Source organism: Dunckerocampus dactyliophorus, chromosome 13 (genome assembly GCF_027744805.1).
Source record: "Dunckerocampus dactyliophorus isolate RoL2022-P2 chromosome 13, RoL_Ddac_1.1, whole genome shotgun sequence".
Classification (NCBI taxonomy): Eukaryota; Metazoa; Chordata; class Actinopteri; order Syngnathiformes; family Syngnathidae; genus Dunckerocampus; species Dunckerocampus dactyliophorus.
Window position 1 is genome coordinate 7,794,493 of NC_072831.1, and position 25,890 is coordinate 7,820,382.

Consider the following 25,890-nt stretch of genomic DNA (forward strand, 5'->3'; position numbering starts at 1 on the left):
TCTACGGTTTGGAGTGTCACATGGTTCCGCCGGCGTGCCTGTTCACAGCGCCACACGTAGGTGTGCCTTGTGTATTACATCGTTTTCACTCAGCGATGCGTTCCCGTCTGGATGCAACTATACACTAATCCGGCACAGTGTGGACGCCACTTTTTTTCCAACCCGCCAAAAAAAAATAAAATCACAACATTCCCGTGCGGACAGGGGTTAATGAGGTTACCATTTGTAAATGCATCCTTGAATGTGTTAGCATCCATAAGTGTTAACATGCTTACATTAAGGTGACCAAAAGTCCTGTTTTCCCAGGACAGGACATGGCATGTTTTCATGTTTTCACACCTGGCCATCCCGCCGATGAAAATGTCCTGGTTTTCATCGTATTTCACTGGGCCATTAAATCGAGAGGCACTCTGCTACTGCACTTCCTGAAAGGTTGCCGTGTGGGTGGCCTTTTTAATTAATGTTGGCAAAAAGCCACAAAATCCAAAGAGAAAGTGAAACGTATACACCGAGTTGATCCTCTGCCACTTGCCGAGTTGACGTCTCATAAAATTCGTAAAAAGGTCACGCACAACAGCGGTCTTGATTCCCACGTTCCTGAGACTTTGGAAGGCACATTTTTCCTGAAAATATTGGTTACGTTCCAAAACTTAACCATCAGTTGACCTCAGGTTCCTACGTCGTTCTGTTTTGGGAATCATTTTCATGCTGCTTTTTGAACGTCCTTCCCTTGGAATTGTGTCTTTGGTTACGGACAGTATATCGTACTGTACTATAGCAATGTTGTTGAAGTCGAGTATCATTTGAGTGCCACATTGTCGGGCCGTCCTGGGTTTTGGTAATTCAAATATAGTCGTCCCAGTTGCATGTGTTAGCATCACTCAGTGAGTTCGCATCTCTCAAAGTGTTAGCATCTTTGAACGTGTTAGCATCTCTAACTGAGTTAACATCTGCAAATGCATCCTTGAGTTTGTTCGCATCTCTAAGTGTGTTAACATGTGGTTATGTCTGTCAACATTGCTCAGTTAGTTTGCATCTCTGTATACTTGAGCACCTCTATGCGAGTTAGCAATCGCAAGTGTGTTGGCAACTCTCTGTAAGTTAACATCCCCGAGTGTGCTAGCATCGTTTGGTGTGTTAGTGTCAGTAAGTGAGATAGCATTTGGAAGCGAGTTATCATCTTTGTGTGTGTGTGTGTTAGCACCTCTACATGAGTTCGCCAATCAAAGTGTGTTAGCTTCTGCAAAACCTGTGACATTCACGAGGGTGCTAGTGTCATTCCGACATGTTTGCTCCCTCCTCAAATTCAAAGCTAACAGGCTGTCTCTCTCCGACCCCCAACCCCTTACCAAAGTACACCTGAGACTGTTGCCATGGAAACGGTAACCCGTTGCGCCTCTAGAGGGAGCAGTGGGGGGCTGCCTTCCCGTCGACCAGGTCAAAATCATGAGCACCTGCAGCCGAGGAGCCGTCAGTCCCGTCAACAGCTGACATCTGGTCGGCATGGTTACACAGCCAGGGAACGCCACGAGGAGTTATTAGAAAAGTTCTTTGACGGCTGACAGCTGGACTAGAAGGAGGCTCATCTTGGAAAGTGGGCGGGGCTGCATCGATCATTCGGCTGCTTTTTCTATTTCTATCTTCAGTTTCTTTGCCAACTTGACAACTACAAAGATTCTTTATTTAGAGCGTGACCCACATACGCTGTTTGAGACAAACACATTGAACACTATTGTGCAACATCCGCCGCTGGAAATAGTCCTTACTGATGTTCAAACAGCACGACTGTCAATCAAAGAACTTTTAAGAGCTCCGAAAACCAGCACAAAACAAGCTGACCTCCACCAAGACCCAATAGCGACACATTTAATGAGTTTAAAACTAGAGGTGTCCCGAACCGATATTGATATCAGAGCTACAACAATAATATCAGTTAATATCGGCATCTAAAATCTCAGGTATTGGCAGTCCGCGCACTGTGGCCTAGTGGTTAGCATGTTGGCCATACAGTCAGGAGACTGGGAAGCTCCGTTGGGCCCCACTACATTATGCCCATTGTGGATACAACGATACACGAGATGCATCGAAAGCAAATGGCTGAAAGAAGCCAATGAGTTTTTCTCATACCTGCTGTTGCTGACTGTTATTCTGAGTAATATCACTTGATCAAGCCTTTTCTAACATTCCACACTACTAAACAAGGAACAAAAGTATTTGTGATCTGTGCTGATATCGGATCGGTATCGGTATCCACTGATATTCAAGGCTGCAATATCGGATGGGAAGTGAAAACGTTGTATCGGGATGCCGCTAATGAAAACAGTTCAGAGATGTTTGACTTGTATGTCCACCAATCATCTAGACTTTGGATCCAGATCAGAAGTAAATCCAATTCCTTTTTGATCCAAATCTGAACACAATTGGGGAGTCACCCATAATACAAATAATAAGTAGACGTTTTAATTGTTTTTAATATAAACAACAAAACAATGGACGGACGTTTTAATGCTAACATGCTAACATTTGAAGTGGTTAATGTTAGCATAAAAAGTAGGGATGCAAAGTAACCCATGATCCCATATTATGCCAGACGATACCAATAATATCACCATTAGGGATGCTCCGTCAGGTTTTTATGCTGCCAATGCCGATACCAATCATCCGTGAGTGAAATACCGAAATACCGATACTGAAACCGATCACATGTGTAATGTTTAAATGTACTATCGGCTATATCAGGGGTCACCAACATGTTTTCCTTGTGAAAGGAACATTTTTTGTAAAATTTTCATTTTACAAAATGAAAATGGCCAAGAGCAACATTTATTTTCATAGCTTATTTCAAGCCAAACAAAGCGAACATGCTTGTTTTACCGGAACATGAACAAAATGCTGGTGTATGTATTTCTGAATGCATTCCTCGTGTTCTCACATTATTAACTGAAAAGCTGAATGAAAAGCAGGCTCGCGGGTGCCTCGTGTGGTCGTGCGGGGCTCCCTGGTGCCCGTCAGCAGCAAGCTAGTGACCCCTGGGCGATATGATACGAAAGGGGAACCATAAAATTGAGACAGAAGCATATTTGACTTACTATCCAGAGTGAATTGTCAACACCGGCCGCTTTTCCTCCTCTGAAGTACTTTGATATCCCCACATTCCCTCCACATGTGACAGCCAATTTAAACCGTGGGAGACAATTCGCTCTGGATATGGGGGCGTCGCTCGCCGATGTGGCTGGCCTCAGCCGCTCGTCGCCTCCCGTGTGCGTGTTTTGCTGCACATTGGAGGTGGGTTTCGCCGCTCGCGGTTGTTTGTCGCCTCGTACACATGGCCGCTACATTAGCCGTGCTACCAATGATCACATCGCGAGCCTCGATAACTCACCACGCCCTGCCAAGTGCCCGCCCTCCAAATGCCACGCAATGCGCCACCCCGGCGAGACATTTTCCGTGGCATGTTTTGCAGGGTGCAAAACTTATATCACTCTCACAACGACAGGTAAATCCCACACGGCAGCCATGCTTGTTTTGTCTTGAAAGTGGGCGGGAGACGGTCGCTATAGGCTGGATGCCTCAAAGGGGGTGGAGCTGATCGGCGGATGTGATCGGCGTTATAAAGCAAGTATCGGCATATGCCGATACCGTGCTTTTTCACGGAAATCGGATCGGCGCACCCCGAATCACGATACAGCAACACTACTGGATATACTGTAAGAAAAATATCCACGACACATCACATTTTTCATCCCACATCAAGCATACACACTTTTACTGATTATGCCGACACACTTCTTTCATTTGATATAAAGCAGATATCTACTTTTTCAAATACTTTTCTACTTTTTAAAAACAAAAATAACACAAACAGTTGTCGTGTATTTAGTTTTTCAACGTTCATGTTTGGAGCAGATTAGCAAAGTATGTAATAAATATCCTAACCCTAATTAAACATGTTTTCATCTTTTGTTTCATCATGATATCAATATTGTTATGCTTGTGTATCGATACCATATCAGAACAGATAACGATATCAAGATATCAATATTTTTTCCACCATTACAATAAACACAAGCTTCAATATGCCAAAACGATAACATTCGTCTGTTTTAGTGATGTCGCACTCTAAGCCCCGCCCCCTCCGTCGACAGGTATAGCACTGACCTGGTCCCGGGCTGATCTGGTTGTCGTACAGGTGGATGTCATCCTCACAGGCGATGGGCGAGTCCTGTCCCTCCTCCGGGCCCTCGTGGTCCTCGTCCTGCTCCACCTCCCTCTGCTCTGAGGACACGAGTACACGGTGTCACCTGCTGGACCTCACGGGGACATGCGAAAGCTGGGACTCGACTGTTAGCATGGCTGGAGCTAACAGGTGAAAAGCGTGTCATGTTTGCTTTATTGCTGGTTTGATGCCGCTGCGGAAGATGTTAGCGCGAGTCGTCGCATCCTCGGTGGCATGGCGGTCGTTCTCGTTTGACTTGTTACTCTACTCTACTCCAGCGTCACCTCGGAACATTTGACTTCAACCTCGCGCGCTATTTGACTTTCAAATCACCTCAACGGTGAGAGGCTGAGAGCGTGCGCGTGAAGCGGCCAAATGCTGACAAGTCCAAGCTGCTGAAGAACTGGTCTGACACGTTCTTAACGAGCCAGTGTGCAACTTGCTTTTAATAAGGGGATGCTAAAGAGGAACAAGAGATCACTCAGAACGCTGCTTCCTGCATGCTACGTTTATGTTACCGACTCATAGAACAATACCTCCACCAAGGTTTCACTGAACATTTAGCGTGCTAAGCGCTATCAGGACGTCACGGAACACTGTGTAAGAAGATGCTACATAGACCCACCAAAATACAGTCATCCCTCGCTACATCGTGGTTCAAATATCACACCCACACTTTAGTGCGTTTTTTTGAAAATTCATGAATGAATTCGTGGTTAGCTCCGGCACATTATCAATCACAAATATTGAAATCCAAGTCATGTGAAGTATTCTGGCCACTCAGCATCAGTAATGACACAGAACATTGATGAGGCATGACATTACAGTCACACTGCATATAGTCAGCCACGGCATGTCCGACATGATGGAGTGAAAAGAAGTTCTCCTCCTATTCCGTGTGGAAGTGGTAGGTTTTTGGCTTCTGATTTTTTATTTCTTCCCCACTACGTTTGAAACCCTTTCTTAAGTTTAGAGAATAAATAAATTGGAGGCGAACTAGTTGGCTCAATAGCATGCTATGCAGCCGTGGCCGTCTCTTGTGTCCCTGCAGTGATCCGGTAGCCTGTGCATTACCAATGTGGTGTATACAAAGAATAATAGGAGAGTAAAGGTGACTATATGGGTGTTATTTCATGTCTACATGGCTCTAATAATGGTACAAAACCTATTCAGTAAGTCATAAACATGTTTTGTATGCTCTAACTACTTCAATTTATTAACACTGAATCCTACTTTGCCTCCAAAGTCGCCGTGCAGTTTAAAGCAGCATCAAAGAATTTACCTTTCTTCTTTGGCTTCTTCTGATGACACGTATTCCAAAAGAAGAACCACTGTGATAGCAAAATTACTATTTTAGTCAACTTTCCTTCTCCCAAGTTTAGTTTAGACAGCCTAACAGCCCTCATATATTTTTTTCCAGTTTCTCTGCTGTGAGGCGTACGGGGCGTACCTCAGCCAGCCGGAGGTATCCTTGTGGTGCCTGGCAGTTGTTCGGATTTATTGTTCCTTATCTTGGGAGAAGAAGTGTCTGGTTTGCATGAAAAGCCTCAGTGTATGTGCTTTTACATCCTCATGTTATAAGCCAGGGTGCCCTTTTCGTCTCGGGGCACTCTCCGGTAGGCAGCATCATGTTCTCTCTGCTTGATCAGTGCTTTCCCAAAGCATTGCTACTAAAATAGATAAAAGACAATTTGGTTTTGTGGACAATCTTTATTCATAGAAAACTGCCAAAACACCATCCTCAATGAGAGCTGTTCACAGAAGAAGACGATACCTTTTACTATGACAAAATGCTTAACTTCCTTTTACACTTGTATGACAGTTAAGAATGTTATTAAATGAGATGCATCTCCAATGGCAACCACCATTATTGTTAACACTGTTACTGTTTTTTATGTTTTACTATCCCGATATTAACAGTGCTTAACTTCTTTTTACGCATCGTGTTAGGTCGTCAATATTCTAGTTTAGACAGCTTTGGTGTTTTCAAATTTGAATGTTCTAAAATAATACAAGTTAAGAAAGTTAATCCATGACCGTAGACGCATCTGCAAGGCATAGATAAGACTAAGTTTTATTGTTCTGATGTTTTACTATACAGCAATAATATTCATAATATTAAAAGTGCTGATATAAGCTCAGCTTCTTTGTGCATGTTGAATTTGACCATGAGTGAGTATGACTGTTATTCCCTATGTTATATGCATACAATGACAACAGGTGGCATTTGTACAATAGTACAGTATATACTAGTACGTACAATAGTACAGTATATACTAGTTTTTACAATAGTACAGTATATACAGTATGTACAATAGTACAGTATATACTAGTTTGTACAATAGTACAGTATATACAGTATGTACAATAGTACAGTATATACAGTATGTACAATAGTACAGTATATACTAGTTTGTACAATAGTATGATAGTACATAACACAAATACTTCCCTAGCCTGACGTTCCTTCTCCTCACGATGACAGCATTTCATTCACATTATGTCAATTTCCGCATTTAACAGTAAATTCCGTTTTTATTGGCCAATTCTGCGATTCCCTCTGCGAATGCGAAAAATCACAGCGCCCTAAGTATGTTTAAGCTGTATTTGATTATTTTTGGTGATTTCACCCTCAGTGAAGCCAGGTCGAGTCCAGATGCAGTGATTTTTAGTAAGAAAATAACAGACTCTTTTGTCCTGACTGCTGCATGGCTGACAAATTGGAAGGTGGGGAAGCAGCTGGTTGCTTTCACAGTCCAACCACAACCCACACAGCAGCATGTCTCAGTGTGCATGTTGGTTGTCATTCAAAACTGGCGTATTGGAGACCTTGTGGTAACTAACTCACCCATTTCTTGAAAGAAGTACCCATTCTTGGACATGCCAGAGGGAGGCGCTTCTGCGGGAGACAAGACAACAAGGAGTTATTAAGGTGACCTGCAAAGGGTGCTATGCATCAAAATGACAACAAAAGCATCATTAAAGCGGCTGCAAAAGCAACTTTCTAACAATGTTCTACCAGTAATATGTGTTCCGACAGTCGGTTTATGAGTACCAAACGGGTGTATAGCAGGGGTGTCCAAAGTGCAGCCCAGGGATCATTTTATAATTTAAAAAGAAAAGTAAAAACACTAAAAATACAAACATTGGAAAATCTGCAGTAATTTGACACGAAAAAAGTCAAAATATTAAAACTCTAAAGACAAAAGGTTGTAATTTAACGAGAATAATGTCATATTATGATGAATAATATCATTTTAGCAGCATCAAGTTTAAATGTTAAAGAAAGATTTATTTTTTTGTTGTAATATTATGAAAAACAAACAAAACAAAAAATAAAGTTGTAATTTTTGGAAAATTAGGTTGCAAAAAAAAGTTACGTTCCAAGAATAAAGTCAAACTATTATGACAATAAAGTAAATGATTTGTTAATAATAATTAATAGTTACATTTATAAGAAGAAAGTTTAAATAGCTATGAAATTGCAAAATCAACAACAGCAGAAATGGAAAAAACGGTTGTAATTTGATCACAAAGGGTCTGTGTAGGCTCTCAGTCGTACAGGAGTTGTCCAACGAGGGAAAGGCTTCTAGAGAAGGAAGAACTAATTGACAGACAGATGTATCATAGGTTATACCCTGGGGAGGCTACACCATGTATCTATGGCCTTCCAAAAATCCACAAGGAAGGGTTTCCCCTCAGACCCATTGTCTGTAGCATTGACTCTACCACGTACAATGTAGCGAAATATGTAAAAACAGTCTTATCCCCATTGGTAGGCAACACTGATCATCATATAGAGAACACAAAAGGGTTTGTGGCGAGCATCAAAGACCTCAGACTGGAGCAGAGGAAACTTTGGTGTCTTATGATGTGACTTCACTTTTCACATCCGTCCCCACCTCAGCAGCAGTCTCGGTGGTGAGGAAGAGACTGCTCGAGGACTCAACTCTGCATCGGAGAACAAAACTTAGTGCTGACCACATCTGCCAATTATTGGAAATTTGCCTTAACACCACATATTTTCAGTTTAGAGGGAAATTCTACAGACAAATTCATGGTTGTGCTATGGGCTCACCAGTCTCACCCATAGTGGCGAATCTGTACATGGAAGAGATGGAGAAACAGGCTCTCACATCCTTCTCAGGGACAAAACCAAGGCACTGGTTTAGATACGTGGATGACACCTTTGTCATAATCAAAAAACAGGAAATTCAGTCTTTCACAGATCACATCAATGCGGTGGACACCAATATCAAATTTACTCGCGAGGACACTAAAGAGAACCAGCTAGCCTTCTTAGACTGCAAGGTAATTATAGGAGAGGACAGACAGCTACTTACAGAGGTCTTTAGAAAGGCCACACACACTGACCAATACCTGCTTTTTGAATCTAACCATCCACTACAACATAAACTAGGGGTTATTAGGACCCTCCAACATAGAGCGGAACAAATACCAACTAGTGCTGAGGGAAGGAAAAAGGAGACACAACATGTCCAGAGAGCGCTCTCAACCTGTGGGTACCCACGGTGGGCTTTTAACAAATGTCAAAAGAAGAGAGTAGGGAAAGAAACCCAAAAGCCCACAGGAGCAAAAAGGAGAGGAGTGGTAGTCCCTTATGTAGCGGGGGTCTCCGAAAAACTCCAGAGGATCTTATGGCAACACAAAATTCCAACCTATTTTAAACCAGTAAATACCCTGAGACAACAATTAGTGCATCCTAAAGACAAGGCTCCAAACCAGAAACAGAGCAATGTGGTCTATTCCATCCACTGTAAAGATGAGGAATGCAAAGAGCACTACATTGGGGAAACTAAGCAAATGCTCCAAAAAAGGCTTTATCAACATCGCAGGGACAATTCTAGTCCTCAATCAGCAGTACATCTACACCTTAAAGCTACCAATCACTCTTTTCAGGACAGCGAGGTAAAGATTTTGGCCAAAGAAAACAGATGGTTTGAAAGAGGAGTAAAGGAAGCTATTTTTGTCAAACAACAGAACCCATCATTGAATCGGAATGGTGGTTTGAGGTTCAATTTGGACCCTGTGTTCAGCAGGTTACTGAGACCAAAACCCACAGCTCTTAGTCTTGCAAATGAGGTGGAGCCAGGGCCGAGCCAGAACAATAGATGCTAACGAGCCAGTATCAGAGTCGTTCATACCCAACTCAGGGAGCGACACTTCCCTTTTATCGGAGGTGCTAATGGCAGGAGAGGATTAGACCACTACTCCGCCCAGTCTTAGTGTAAGGAACCAATAGGAGGAGGGTGTTGGCACACCAATTCCGCCCACTCTTACTGTATTTAAGGCCTAGGCTACCAGCACTTGTTAGTATGTTGACGAAGCTCTTCGGATGAGGAGCGAAACGTCCGACACCTTCTTCACAGAAGTACAGATGACGTCTCAAGAAGCCTTTCCCTCGTTTATCACAATAAGGTCAAAATATGAAGAGTAAGTTGCATTCTAACGAGAGAAAAAGTCACAATTTTATGAGAATAAACTCATAATATTATGAGAAAAGTTATAATAATTTACTTACAATCATTTACTAGCATAAAGGCAAAATATTAAAGAAACAAATATTTTTTTTAAGTAATAGCATTCTGAGAATCAAACAAAACAAAATAAAGTTGTTATTTTTACAAAATTATGCTGTGGAAAATGTTACGGGAATAAAGTCATAATATTACGAGAAGAAAATGTATGAAGATTATTTGAGAAGAAAAGTAAAATATTAGGAAAATTAAAAAAAAAAACAGTCATGCAAAGAAAGTCGTAATATTACGAGAAGAAAATTGATGAGGATAATTTGAGAAGAAAGTTAACATATTCTGAAAAAAACAGTCTCACTCCCATTTCTTCTTTTTGCATTTGGACAGAAAACAACATAATACAGACACAGTGTTCCCTGTCGCGGGGGATAGGTTCCCAAAATAAACCGCAATAAGTGAAATCCACAAAGTAGCCAACTTTATTTGTTTGCAATGATTACATATGTTTTAATGCTGTAAAAGCCCTCACCATACACTTTATACACTTTTCTCAGACAGGCATTCACATTTTCTCACGTTTCTCTCTCCATTAAACACTCTAAGTTCAAACCTTTGTTTGAATTCGTAGGTTGGACATTATTAACTGACTCATCCATGTTTCATATATTCACATATTGTTGCTGTATCCTCGTCCTCCTCCACCAACCCAAGATTCGTTTATTGCGTAATGGTGGCGCCCTACAGCCGCGTGACGTCTACCTTCCTTCAGCATGTACACAAGTCCAACTTTTTGTGCAATGGTTAGCATCTTCCTCTGCCTTTTGGGTGCAGAGCATTTCGTCGGCATTGTGGGTTTTGTCGGGGAGAAAACGTGCAAACAAACAGAGTTCAGACGACAGCGTTCAGACAACAGAAAACACGTCAGTTCGGCATGAAGAAGATTGACTGACAAAGGTCTACAGCCAATCAGGACGCAGAAGACAATGGACGGGTTCTCCTTTAGCCAATAAGGATGCAGAACACAACGCGCGTTCAAAAAAAAAAGCATTAAAATGGCACAAAAACCCCCCCACGAAACAGCGAGTCCGCGGAAAGTGAACCGCGATGGAGCGAGTGTTTGCGTTTGGTTACGTGATCATTCAAAGCTGACAAAGCTCCCTGAATGTTGTTCAGACCAGCGTGAAGGCGGCTGACAATTTTTTGGTCAAAATGAGCCAGCAATTTGGTTTTGAACTGTGTCACAACGCAAGAAGTCTCGAATGCTAGCACAGCTCCTTAGCATTAAAGGCTAGATTTTGGACAACACACTATTGTGGCATCTTTGATTCTTATTTAATGCTAATGAAAATAGTATAATACTATATTATCAGTCAAAATATGTTTATGACTCTGAACTCTTTCTAATCATTTTAAATACCTTATTGAGCTACATGAGAGGCTCAAAAAATAAGAAGCAATTAAAATACGATTAAAATATGAACATTTTGTCAAATAATACCTTCGCTGCAAAAATGAAGACATGTTGCTGGGACTGTCAGTTTGCCCCCTCGCCACTAGAGGTCACTAAATCATTTGCACTACATCCATTCATTTTCTATGCCGCTTCTCCTCATTGGGGTCGCGGGGGTATGCTGGAGCCAATCCCAGACAGGCCAATGGCAGGGCACATATAGACAAACAACCATTCACACTCACATTCATACCTATGGACAATTTAGAGTCTCCAATTAACCTAACATGCATGTTTTTGGAATGTGGGAGGAAACCGGAGTACCCGGAGAAAACCCACGCACGCACGGGGAGAACACGCAAACTCCACACAGAAATTCAAACCCAGGTCTTCCCGATCTCCAGACTGTGACTGTGTGGCCAACATGCTAACCACTAGACCACCGTGCGGCCCCATTCGCACTTCATACACACATTATTTACAGGCATGAAGAGCAGATTGAAGATTGACCGACTTAATCCTTAACATTTAAACGACACAAACAAGGGATACAAGTAGCATGCGTCTGCGAGCTAGCAATCCCGTTACACTGACGTCATCGACATGCAATTCTGCTGACTCTGTAATTGCTGCATATTTATGTCCTGGTAAAAAAGATCCATCTCACTTAGCACAACTTTAAAACTTCAGCGTTGTATTTTAATGTCCCCCGTCCCCAATATGAGACAATAAACTCCATCATCATCATCGTCTACTTTGCAAATCCATGTCTTCACTGCACACAATAGTCATTCATCATGGCTTAATGCTGGAATATTACGGAGCCTAATGACTGATTGCACCATTTACATTTTAATTCCTTTCCATTTGGGATTTGCAGCGTTGTGGAGTGCCTCGGCTGAGCCGCATAGAAAAAGAGGGGGGAAAAGCGACTTAGATCTGCTGTCGTAAAGAAAGTCATTGCAGACAAATGACATTTCAGTAAGAGACACTTTCACTTTACAGGGTAACCTCTGTTAGCGTACACTTCGATTAGCATGTTTACGTAAAACATTCACAGCCTCGGTTCGCGTACATTTTCCGGTTAGCATACAATATGGAGCGTGTGTTGTCGTGTTATCAATACACTTCTTGAGTCCAACTAGGCCTGTCACAAGAACAAATTTTGCTGGTCGATAATTGTGCTCTAAATTATTGTTGATAATCGATGTCATCGACAACATTTTTTAGACTATTTTTTTCGTTACTGTCATAACAGGTGTATTCACATTTGAACCACTAGATGGTACTCAAGTATAATGTACCTGTTTGAGCCACATTACCTTGACACAGAAGTTGCCTGTACGTATGTTGTTTAAAATGTATGCAGTGTATGCCAAATAACCGTAATGCATGGTTGCATTTCTTTTGCAATGTAGCGAGCTATACTGTCTGTGAGCGCGCACCATTTTGCCCTGTTTTGTTTATATTTGCCGACTAAACGCTTCAGTAAGCAGTAAGCATTAATGCAGAATGTAAGGTTCTGTGTGCACTGACGTTTTCATGCAGCGCTTGTGCTGGGGTGGAATAGTGGTAGTTGTGGGTGGGGGTTGGAGAGGTCATACCCTTGTCAGAAAACAGTGCAATGCAATTTGGAATTAGGGAATAATCTGGCGAGGAGTGTTTGTCACACTGAGACGAGGCCCCAGTGCAGCCGAGACGCGATGAAGGCTATTCAATACAAAAAGGAGGGGTGGGGGCCTCATTAAGCATTAAGCTGCTCATGTTTCCATTTTTTCAAGCTGTAACCACACCACAACATTTGCTTCTTAAAAAAAGGGAGCAAAATGTCTGCCAATGCAGACATCGTTAAAAAGGAACATTCCAGTGATGCCCTCCAAAATGTCTCTGGTGTGGCGGCTCAGATCACTTTCAAATACTAAGTATACCAAACAGTCTGACACGTATGAAACTATTTCCTTCTTTGCAGCAGTTAGCATCTCATAATCCTCTTCACTGCACTTTGTCACAACATTTTAATACAAACAATTTTATAGTGTTCGATGTATTGCGGTTCACCTTTCACGGATTCACTTTTTCGTGGATTTTTTTTGTGTGTTTTTTTTTTACTATAGCGAATTAACGCTGTTACAAGCCGAGCCCGGCCCTTTAAGAAGAACTGCATTGTGGGAAGTTAGTTGAGTGTCTATCTCTTCCCTCTCTCGTCTGTCTGCACCGCCCATTGTTTTGTGCGTCCTGATTGGCTGTAGACCATTGTCCATCAATCTCCTTCGCCGTCCTGCCATGTCTCCTGTGTCATCGCTAGCTTGCTTGCTAGCTTCTAAATGAATGGTTGGTTCGTCTGCAGCAATATGTTTTAACAAGGATACAAAAATGCTACGCTACAGCGAGTAGGACAGTGCCAGCACGAAAAGACACGGTCACAGGAGTGCAATATCCATGAGTGACTTTAATTTCTTGTGTTCATCATTAAGGTTGATCATTAAAATTCAAACAAAGCTTTGAACTTAGAGTGTTTTAACTAGAGAGAAATATGAGAAAATGTTTTGCCTGTCTGAGAAAAGTGTATAAAGCGTATGGTTAAGGGTTTTACAGCCTTAAAAGCCTGAAAAAGCATCAGGGTCTGGTGCTATGTGTTTTGGCTGGCGGTCGAGGGCGGGCGCTTGGGCGACCTGGTTTTCAGCGGCCAAATCTGGTTCCTGGGACATGGAATGTCACTTCTCTGATGGGGAAGGAGCCCGAACTGGTGCAAAAGGTTGAGGCATTCCGACTAGACATAGTCGGACTCACCTCGACCCACAGTGTGGGTTCTGGAACAAAACTCCTCAAGAGGGGCTGGACCTTGTTTTACTCTGGAGTTGCTGCAGGGGAGAAGCAGCGAGCTGGTGTGGGCTTATTAATAGCCCCCCCGGCTTGGTGCCTCTGTGTTGGAGTCATCCCCAGTGAACGCCTTTGGGTTGGGGAAACGAGGACCTGGAGGGGCGTGATTGGGAGGAACGGCCTCCCCAAGCGGAACTCGAAAAAAAAAAGAAATCAGGAAGGGGGCAAACACGTTTTCACACCACTGTATGTACTGCATGTGCAGTCAGGGAGCGTAACCCGATAAAAGTGTGGGTGATATTTAAAAGAATAACACTTGATCACTCCAGTATGTGCATGCCAAAGGACCATAGCGATGTCGCGCGACACATGAGAGTCAGCTGACATTGTGAATGAGGCGTGGGGGTGTGGCCACCCCGCAGGGCGTCTTGTTTGGTCTCACTGCAGTCTTTGTCCTGCACCATTTTTAGACAATCTGCCCACTTGTCAAATATTTGTTGCCTTCTTAAACGCACATGAAGCTCCTGGTTTGGTGACGTGATAACAACGTGCGCCAAAGAGGAAGTCCAACTTTTGCAACAGGAAGTGGTGAACACCTGCCATAAACTCACAAGCATGGCAACATGTCAAAACACACGAGCGCTCGTTTGATGCTAAAAGACGGCAGGCAGTGGTTTTTAAAAAAGAGACATGATGGACACAAAGACATCAACCACAGGCTTTATGTCCAATACTGAAACACAAGTAAAAATAAATGTACATTTATTTATTGAAAATACCATTAAATCCATTTTAAAATGCTATTATACCATTTCAGGGCACCTCACCAAGGAGGCGCCACCTCAACTGGCTCCTCTTGATGTGAAGGAGCAGCGGTCCCTCCCGGATGACCGAACTCCTCACCCTATCTTAGCGTATATATTTGCATACTTTGTCACCTGTCTATGATCCCTTTTGAAAATATGTTTAGTAAACATCGCCTCTAAGGTGCAAATGTTAAAAGTTCTGTCGGAACATGCAGAGCACATACCAGAACACCCCCCTGTACCAGCCTCCGCCCTCAGGGGGGACAAATCCTAAATTTATGACCAAGGTGAGGACATGAAAAGGTGTCCTTGCTGAGCGTATTAGGGTGTCTCTACCAGGGTCGGCCCAGCCCTTTGTTGACTAATTGTGCCTGCGGGCGCTCTTGGCACCCATCATTGTGGAAGCCCGTGTGGAGAGGGAATTCCTCCCGACGCTCCAGAAAAGCGTTTCGGCGCAGCGATGTGAGAGCACTAACTCTGCACAGGGGGGGATGTACTGACATGTTGTCTTCAGTAAGAGCATAGCGCACAAGGCCCACAATGCACCAATGGGTCCTCATATTAGCTACACTAGATCAATAAAAGAGCTGCATCAAAATAATAAAACTAATGTTCCCTTTTGATGGACACTGTCACAGAGGTATTAAATATCACCGATGGTGTTATTTGGTAGTTAGCAGAACTACACAAAAAACAAGTTCCTCAAGCATTCAAGAAGGTTCGTTCCCCCCTTTAATTATTATTACTTTCAATAGGAACAATAACATTTCAAAACACTATTAAATATATAAACTGCATATACGTATATGCAATATATGGAGATTTTTTTTTAATCATATATATGATTATATATGATGTATATTATATATTATATGTAGGGATGCGCCAATCAGGGTTTTATGCTGCCGATTCCGATCATCCATGAGTGAGATCGGCCGATACTGACACCAGTCACATTAACTGTACATTTTTCTCATTCCTTCTGATGAGTTGGCTATTGGCCAGGGTCACCATTAGACAATTCAAATAGGTAATGTTCATTAAACAACAACACACAAATAATGTTTGGAGGACATAATTAGTATAACGACACTTGAAAAAGTTAGTACGTACCCGACGGATGTAATATCCACTTCCCCGTGCATTGCCTGTTTGTTTTAAAAACAAACCCCGGTGGTAAAAAGTCACATTTGGAGTCCAAAGATGAGAAGCTAAGCGGATAATTCTAGCTCGCTAGCTAGTTCGCTGCGGCCGTGACCAGCTAGGCAAAGCGTGTAAAGAAAGATGCAAGAGAAGTCGAACACCATCAGGTTTGCCAAGGGAGTGATCAAACACACTGGCATCGATTGGCGTGGCCTGTGGCAAGCTGTTTACAAACGTTTTACAGACTAGCGTTGATTCTGGCTGCAATACGGGACAAGGTGTGTTCCTAATCGGCTCAATACGGGCGTTGGGAACCCTGCTTGACACAGCACACGTGCACATTCATGTCATGTTTGTGTTGTCATGACATGAACTGTCATGTCGCCACCGCACGGCGATCGGTTTTTGTGATCGGCTTCGAAAGGCACGTGTCGATCATGCGTTTTTTTACAGAAATCGGCCAATACTAATCGGTGGCTGATCCATCGGAGCATCTCTAATTATAACTATTTAATGTATGACTCTTGATGACATGTACAGCACATGAGGTGTGTATTTATCAATGCTGATGCAAATATAGGCCTTGGTGGAGGTCGCTGCATGCACAGAGATGTTTGCGCACATAAAAGATGTCTCCCAAGAGACACAGTAGTGCACACTGTTGCAAAAGTGGAGCAAAGGCACCCCCAAATGTCCTCTTGGGGACGCAAACAACCCTCATAATAATACTACTCCTGTGTCGCTAGCATGATGGTACACGATGATGTGCATGAACAACGCTCCGATTCACGCTGGTGCAGGAATGAAGACTGTGGAAAAAAAACAGGCTGCAGTGGATAACAGCAGCGCCACAAAGTCAAGCTGTAATTATGCTGCAGCGTGGTCTCAGTCCAAATGCGCCTCTTGTACTGTACAACATAAACTGTAGGAAACAACAGAGCATACATAACTGGACAAAAGTACCGGGACACCTCCAGCATGCTTGATGCACCGGGAACAGAAAAGGGTCTTCCTCATTGTGGACGTTGGAAGTAAGCTGGAAGCATAAAACTGTCCAAAATGTCTTACTAAAATTAAGACGGAAGAGACTGAGGGACAACTAAGAACTCTAGTACAAATTCTCACTGGTTGTTCTGCTGAGTTGTGAAGAAAGAACAGTTCAAGTCAACATGGCCCCATCCACAATGAGACAAAACTCATCTCAAAACGCATCTCCCTCTTCCTGTGCACTTCAACTCTACACCAAAACAAACATCAACGTCCGTATTTGTCAAGAAAAAAGATCTGCAAAGTTGAAAGTGGTGCTCTCCTGCTCAATTCAAACAGTTCATTTCAAACAAACAGGAAAGAAGAATTTGATATTCGGCATAATTGGAGGAATACTGAAGAATCCGGCGTGGAACTGTGCTTTGTTCACGGAACAGCTGTCTGTGAAGTGCAGAGAGCAAATTACTTCAAATTCCGGCCTTATTCTGATTTCGATACACAATTCTTACATAAAAAAAACACTTTCTGGCTGCCGCTGTCAAATAAACACGACAAGGGTTTCAAGCTGTACAGATTCCCTTCAGATATCAACAGACGGACAATTTGGGAGAATAAAATCAACCGTTTGGGCTGGAAGCCGAACTCGCCTTCAAAGCTGTGCGAGGTAGGTCAATTGAGAGTGTTGTGTTGTATTTGGTGTTGTGAATTTCTGTTTAATGTGAACGATCCTAAATCACCTGTGGTTGCAAATAAAGTAATCCATGATCTCGAGCAAACTTACCATGGCAACGCTTTGTCCGGCAAACAAACACAAAAAAAAACATGTCTTGCACGTCCTCATGTCAATGTCCTCATTTACCCTAAGTTTCATTTAAAATGCTTCAAAACTGTAGAAGGAATTCGCAATGTTAGATGTGAAGTGCAATAATGATTTAAAAATTATAAAAATCGTATTATACTGTTTATAATCTGGCCCAATTTTACATTTATTTTGATCTGTATGGTCGGGGAACCTCATTTCGTGCATTTAATCTAAACTGCAGTTATTTTATGGATATTACATTGAATACCTTAATATTCTTTATACCACTTCTTACATGCATTGTCGTACTGCTTGAATTGGCCCCAAAATGGCGGCGTAATCTCAGTTGTCGTAACTCTCGCTATCAAGGGACTCTAATATACGTCACCCCCCCACTCCAAAATGACTTAACTTTGAAGAAATTACAACATAATCTATCTTATTTTTTTCCTCATATCCATATCCGTCCTCCTTTTCTCGTTTCTATAAATTATTTTGCGTTTTTTTTCGCCACAGATATGTATGGATGGATGGTATTTTTCTGTTTAGAAAAAAAAAGTGCTTCGTCGTCTAAATGAATCCATCTTTACACTCTGCTTATGGTTGTTTACGTTCAAATATCACTGTATTTTCTGCTTTGTTTTATATGGTTTATTGTGTTTGTATTTATTCATGCATACTTGTATTATACGTGACCGGATGTGATGTTTACGTCTGTGCCACATGCGCTACGTGCATCGCATTATTTTTGACAAAGATCAGTCTTGGTGAATAAAGACAACAGAAACATCCACATGCTAAACAAGTCTTTTAATTAGAGTCACTAATAAAATAACCCCCAAAAACAAAAAATAGACCCCGTCTGTGTTAAAAAAACCCAACTCCAATAAAAACCACACACACATGCAGTTATGTAGTGTGTTGTTGGCGGAGTAAAATGTTTCTGATGTCCTTCAACAAGTCTTCTTTCACTGGGTTATGCAGTTCAGGAATTGCTGTTTGTGACACGTGCATCGACATTCTCCAGGCAATTGGCACTGTCTGTCAAACATTTAGAATATTTGCCGAAATGTTGGCTTTTCAACCGTACTGAAAGGTTACATTTCTTTTGCAACGCAGTGAGCGACACTATCTGTGTCATTATCATTTTGCACTGTTTCGTTTCTGTTTACCCTGCCGATCAAACACCTCGGTAAGCGTTGACTGTCGGGATGAAGGCTCTGCTGCACCTCCACACTGGCCCAAAAGCATCGCTTTTGTGCCTTCATTCATAGTATCGTTTACTTGCTGACTTGCTGCTCTTGTCTGTGTATCCACTCACTAGTAGCCCCGCCTCCACATACTGGGACAAAGAGGCTTAATGGCAGACAGGAGAGTTTACTCTCTCCCTTCATTTCACGATAGAACCAATGCACACAGACACATGCAGAGTGAACCCTCTTGTCATCCAGCCTGTGTGGTAAAAAGAGACGTGGAAAACAAACACGCATACATGCACATGTCAATTTATCGACTTGTTTGTTTTAATCGTTCAATTAATCGATTTATCAATTATCGTGACAGGCCTGTTGTGGGGTCTTTTGTGACTTCTTGGATGAGTCATTGCTGCGCTGTTGGGTTAATTTTGGTTGTCTGGCTACTTCTGGGAAGGTTCATTACTGTTCCATGTTTTCGCCATTTGTGGATAATAGCTCTCACTGTGGTTCGCTGAAGTCCCAAAGCTTTAGAAATGGCTTTAAAGTAGCACCTCGCATAACGTAAACCTCCTTTTTCGTAAATTCCACTGAACGCAAAGAATTTATGTAAAGTTTTTGCATCGTATTACGTAAGAAATTCCATATAACGTAAAGCGTCAAGTTGGTGCAAGTTCAGAAATTCGATTTGAATAGCTCGCACGACAGAGAGAGGGAAACATTTTCCATGACTAACAGAGTACACTTGGTGACGCCTTCTGACGCGTCACGCTGATTATCGGGGCACCGCCTACGCTCTCATCTCATTGGCCGACTTATGCAGCGTGTACGTGAGTTTGTGTGAGAGACAGGCTTCTCCCTTCCTCATCGTAGTCGCCCTTAAACTAGTTGATTGTTTTTGTTCTTCAGTTTTATTCATTTACAATAATCTTATTTATTACCTTATTTTATATTGGAATGTTACTCTACTATGTTTATGCCAACGTTTTCTTATATCTTCCCACCATATTTGGTGGACTTTGAATATTTTGAAAGGCCAAAGGGGTGAGTTTGGGAAGATCTTGGAACGGATTAGGCTATTTTCATGTATTTTACGCTTCGTATAACATAAAAACCCTATAACATAAAGGTTATTTACGTTGTAGGGGCGTCTACTGTATAACCTTTTCCAGACTGATACTGTAGATATCAATTAATCTCAGTTAAGTTGTGTTTTAACAGGAGGGCTATGACTTTTTCACACAGAGCCATGTAGGATTGGGGTTTCTTTCTCCCTTAATAATAAAAGGTTTCATATAAAAACTGCATTTTGTGTTCCGTTGTGTTGTCACTGACTAATATGTAAATTTGTTTGATGATCTGAAACATTTAAGTGTGACAAACATGCAAAAAAATAAGAAGTCAGGAAGGGGGAAAACACTTTCTTTCACACCGCTGTACTGCTGTACTGTGTATGAAGTACAGTTTAAGCTCATACATTTCAAATATACTAATAACCACCGCAGCACGTGACATCGCAGAAGCGCTGTCGTATAGTGATGTACGAGTGATGTAGTTCTCGCGCACGCGCAGAACCGATTGCATTTCCGGCACGGATTGCGGCGTGACTTTGACGCTGACATTTTCCAGGTAAACAACTCCATATTTCTATTTTAAACATCATGAGAAACAGCCAGGCAACAACAAATATGGCCGCCACTGGTGACGCAAATGTTTTACCTCACCAAAGTAGCCGGCGAGCACACGAGGTGAAAGCCACATTATTTGATGGATGTTTTTATTCAAACAACCTTGAAGCGCAGTGACTCACTGGGGGAGTGGAAGAGAAAAACAGAGAGGGAACTTTTGTTGCGGCGAAGCATCGTTGTGATTAAACGGTGTATTCAAGCGCATCCTTGATTACCCTGATTAGAAGTCTGCAGTGTGGCCACGCCCCCCTGTAGTCTACACCTTTGCAGCAACGTCCAAACACTGAAGTGATCCAAATCACAATAAAACAAATATAACAAAGAAGAAGAAGAAAGGTTTGTGTGTTTTTCCGGAATTTGCAGCATTTTTCTTTGGCATTTAGTTTTTGACCCTGCAGCGTTGATGTGATTGCAGCGTGTTTGATTTGAGGAATTTGCCCCTTGCATATGTTTTATGGTGTTTTGTGCCTGATCATTTCTGTGCTCGGAGCCTTTGGACATGAGTGTGCGTTCGCCCCTGTCGCCCGCTGGACTTTTACCCACGTAAGGGGTTTCTGAAAGAAACAGTAACAGCTACAAGGGTGATTCGTCCAATGAAAACACATATCTCGACATTTTGTGAGGTTTTTTTTATCAACGATGGAGATGATGGTAACAACATTTGCATTTGCTGTTATGTCATTATTTACATGATTTCATGTTATTTACTGCTTCGTGTTGTTGCAAATAAGCCATATACGTCTGTTTAGCTTTAAAAATACTTTTTTTAAAAACCCTAAAAAACAACGATAGATGGAGTTCAGTAAAAAAGATGGCAAAATACTTTTTATTTATTTACATTTTTGCCACATTATTCAAAAAAGCTGTTTTAATGTTTAAAAAGAGTACTGGCTGTGTGCTAAGGCATTGACAATATAAAACAGGAGACACATCTTGCTAGTTTTATATTTTTTCAGAATTTTGGAAAATGATTTCAAAACATAATTTCATTGATCCAAAACCTAAAAATCCCAAACGAATCTCTGAAAAAAAATAGGTATTTTTGAACTACAAACCACCAAGGAAAGTGGTCTGACACCAGCAATGGCTGGCATCAAGCCGGCAGCTTGCAAAGCTGCGCGCTAATCCTTACACCTGACAGGGATTGATGCTACACTGAGCTGGATAATGCCTTGGAGGGGGCTGTTGGGGGTAGCAGGCGCTCAATTTCTGTGTGACGCAGGTTTGAATCCCTGCTCCCCTTTTTTCTTTCTTCCTTTTTCTTTGTCACCTCATTTTTCATTGTGCATGTCACATCCCTTTGTGTCCCTTGTGTGCTCTTTTGTTGTGTTGCATTGTATTGACCGCTAACTTTATAATCAGCATTATTCATACTTTCATGGATAATTTAGCTGTGTGATGCAGCACCTGCATGCATCAATCAGACATTATTGTTCTTGTCTTTTAATGTTAACAGCGCTGACTTCATTTTTACCTTCACCAAGTATTGCTGGTGTTTGTCTGTCTGTTTGTGTTCAAAATAACTTCAAAAGTTCTGACTGGTTTTGGATGAAAATTTCAGGAATTGTCGAAAATGGGACATGGAAGAGCTGATTCAAGTTTGGGGGTGATCCAAAATACAACATTTTCCCCAAATTCACACATTTCCGTAAGACTGCTATCACCTACGACTACTTCCACATTTCTCAACTGATTCAGGCCGTTCCAAAGTCAAAATTCTCAACTCATTCGGGACATTTAGCCTTCCCGTACATTGCTAGGTGTTAGCATGCTAATGTTAGCATGTTAGCATTGCAAGAATGCTAACGTTAGCATACGAGCATTTTTAGCTGTTTTCATGGGTAGACACATAGAAAAATACTTATTACTATCATGCTTTGTGTTAGCATGCTAACGTTAGCATGTTAGCATTGTTAGAATGTTAACATTAGCATAGTATAATTTTTAGCCATCATCCTAGGTAGACACTTATAGACTTAACATTATCATGCTAGGTGTTAGCAAGCTAACATTAGCAATAGCACAGTATCATTTTTAACCATTTTCATTGCGAGACACTCATATAAACACCACTACAGCGTTCCCTCGCTCTATCGTGGTTCACCTTTCGCGGATTTTTTTTAGCGCTCCTTTTTTTTTTTTTTATTACAGCACATGAAAGCTGTTAGAGGCTGAGCCTGGCTCTGGCCCCGTGCATCCCACAAAAGGTTTTAACAAGGATACAAAAACGCTACAGTACAGCGGAACGGTGCCAGGACAAAAAGGCACGGTCACAGGAGTGAAAAATGCGTGAGTGACTTCATAATTTCTTGTGTTGCTCATTAAGGTTGATCATTACAAATTCAGACAAAGGTTTGAACTTCTTTGAGCGTGTTTAAACGAGAGAGAAATGTGAGAAAATGTTATTGCCTGTCTGAGTATAAAGTGTATGGTGAGGCGTTTTACAGCCTTAAATCATACATAAGAATTGTAAAAAAAAAATGAAGTTGGCTACTTTGCGGATTTCACTTATTATTTTGGGAACCTATCCCCCGCGATAAATGAGGAAACACTGTATTATGCTACTGTAGATGTTAGCATGTTAATGTTGGCATGTTAGCACTGCTAGCACGCCAACATTAGCCATTTAAGTATGTAGATAAAATAAACGTAGGACTAATATTGATGGTGTAAATCACAATATGGGGGAACTATGGTGCTTGGCGGGGGTCTTTGATGATTTGACCCTGGAACAGACGATTTCTATTTAAATCAGGACCTCCACCAATGCAGAGCAAAGCACAAGCGCAAGCGGAGGTAATGTTTTTGCCGGTGTTTATCCGTTTGTGTTCTGAATGGATTTGGATGAAATTTTCAGGAATTGTCGGAAACGGGATACGGAAGAACTGATTACATTTTGAGGGTGATCCGGATCACCGTCTGGATCCAGGAATTATTTAAAGAATTCTTTAACATTGCGAGATCGGATCATTTTCTCCATTTGTGCAGAGAACGGCCCAAAAAATGGTCAGAGGAAAAAATACGAGACAAGTTTCCAACCGGCTCTACAAAATATCAAAGACTCATCATCAAACATCGGATTATTATTTTGGTGTGAATCACAATATGGGGGGAACTATGGGCCTTGGCGGAGGTCTGCGCTCTCCCAGTGCTTCTGTGTTGTAGGTGACAAAGCAAGTGTCGTATCTAATAATATGCAGTTGTCCCTCGCCACTTCACGGCTCCACTACTTCACTTAGCACATTTGGGACTGCAACCACTTAACGAGGGATTACTGTAATGAATAATTCATTCATTTTATTTCTACAATATGATGAGGGCCGATAGAAAAAGAGCCGCGAGCCCTAAATGGGCCCCACACCGGACACTGGACACCCTTGTTCTAAGTAGCTATAATGAAAACATTTTGCTGATTACATGATGCTAAAAAGACAGAGATACACTCACTACATGATTTTTAAATAATATAAAATATACTGTAGATATAATAAAACATTTCATTTGCGAATGTACAATATGCGTACCAGAATGTGCAACAGTAGTCGGTTTTCCGTGCAGGATTTGACAGCATAAACGGGCGTTCCCTGACACTGGAAGCCAAGCGAGGCGAGGAAGAGGAGAGACGGAAAGTCCAAAGTGAGGCTTTTTCTGCTAATTGCTTGCATATTCTCTTCTCTTCTTTTCTAGTCTAAGCCCCCCAAGCTCACGTTCTGCTTTTTAATTCGTGGTCGCAACACCTTCAGTCAGGCTTGCTTCAAGCAGCCCGACATCTGCCGATGAATCCCTCCATCCGTCTTTCTACCGCTCGTGTGAGTGTGCGCTCTGATGCTAAGCTAGTATCCTAGCTCGAGTTTCCCTGCGCCTGACGACGTTGGTGACGTGAATAATCACATCAAATACACCGACATCAGGACGGACGCAGTCAGGAACCGGAGGCTCGGCTTATGGGTGAAGAAAAAAAAGCAGCTTGTCGTGAAAAACATCAGTTTGAGCGAGAACATGACGCAAGACTACATAATATGGCAATTGTGTGTGTGTGTGTGTGTGTGTGTGTGTGTGTGTGTGTGTTTGAACGTGTCATGTGTGTCTCCGATTCCTTCATGTGCGCCTTTGATCCACATGACCGCACTCAACATGGCCGCCGACATCCTGGAATAATTAGCAGCCTTTTGAGAGAGGCCGTCCAACGTCGTTGTGTGTTGTGTGTTGTGTGTTGTGTGTTGTGGGTTGTGTTTGTCGCACAGGACGACAAAAGTGTCCAGAAACTGCACATTAGAGATGAAACATGACACCGGCGTACGACAAGCACAAAATAATAACCAGAGTGGGACATCGCTATCCAAGACAGGAAAACATTCAAGCATTGAGGACATACGCTATCAGGACAAATGTATTGGGTCAGCTAAAGGAAGTGACAAATGCGACATTGTTGGACTTTTGGAGAGTTTGTGCGGGACTTTTTAAAAAATCCATTGGTGAGGACAGAGGCCACTGATGGTGGACCTGTTCTGGTTCTTTCCTCCTCACCAAACCCCTCCAAGCATGGAGCTTGCTTGGTACACAGGGAACAGAAGAGGGTCTTCCTCAAAGTGTTCCCAGAACGTTGGACACATACGATTGTCCAAAAATGTCCAAATATCTCCAATTGTCCAAAATGTCTTGATAAAATGAAGAATGGAGACAATAAGGACTCGGCTAAATGTACAGTAATGCCTCGTTTATTGAGGTTCATTGATTCCACACCCAAACGTGATAAGTGAATTTCCGCTAAGTATGAGTTGATTTCATAAATGGAAAATTTTTGTAGCTAGAGCATAGAAAGCCTGTTTATGACCTTCTAAATATGGTTTTTAACATTATTTGAACCCTCTAGACATGAAATGACACCCCTAAAGTCACATCTACACGCATAATATGTGTGATAAATGTGTTCTAGTGGTGCAGACAGGAGGCAATGTCGAGGGTTCAGAGTTGAGTTTTAGCTTGTAGTTCGTGTTACGGATTATTGTGCCTGCAATAAAAGCCTGCTGTTACGGTGATCAAGTCTGGGGGTTCTGTGTCTCACTGAACATTATAGTAACATTACTGACACCTAGTGACCACTGTGGAATACTACGTCAAGATTTTTTAAACGCCTTATTTTTGTATTTTAGTTCTTTTAGGCATTTGTATTCTTGAAAATACTTAATTTAGGCAAAAAAGACATGCCATTTGCTTAAATACGCACAAAACAAACCACAAACAAGCATGATTTATTCATTTAAATATTTCTGGGCCGTCCCCGGCTGGC

General features: G+C 41.9%; 1 protein-coding gene across 6 annotated transcripts in view; it reads right to left on the reverse strand.

Annotated features, from left to right (window-relative positions):
• The window catches only part of slc4a11 (solute carrier family 4 member 11), a 122,131-nt gene that overhangs the window by 78,452 nt on the left and 17,789 nt on the right, over positions 1 to 25,890 (reverse strand). For all 6 annotated transcript variants that reach the window (XR_008573522.1, XM_054797369.1, XM_054797372.1 and 3 more), the window contains 2 exons: positions 7,065 to 7,115; positions 4,159 to 4,275 (listed from right to left, as the gene is read on the reverse strand). Coding sequence is in view for 5 of the 6 variants with exons in the window: in XM_054797369.1 (XP_054653344.1) it covers positions 4,159 to 4,275; positions 7,065 to 7,115 (168 nt within the window). In the remaining variant the exon portion in view is untranslated. The remainder of the gene's footprint in view (positions 1 to 4,158; positions 4,276 to 7,064; positions 7,116 to 25,890) is intronic.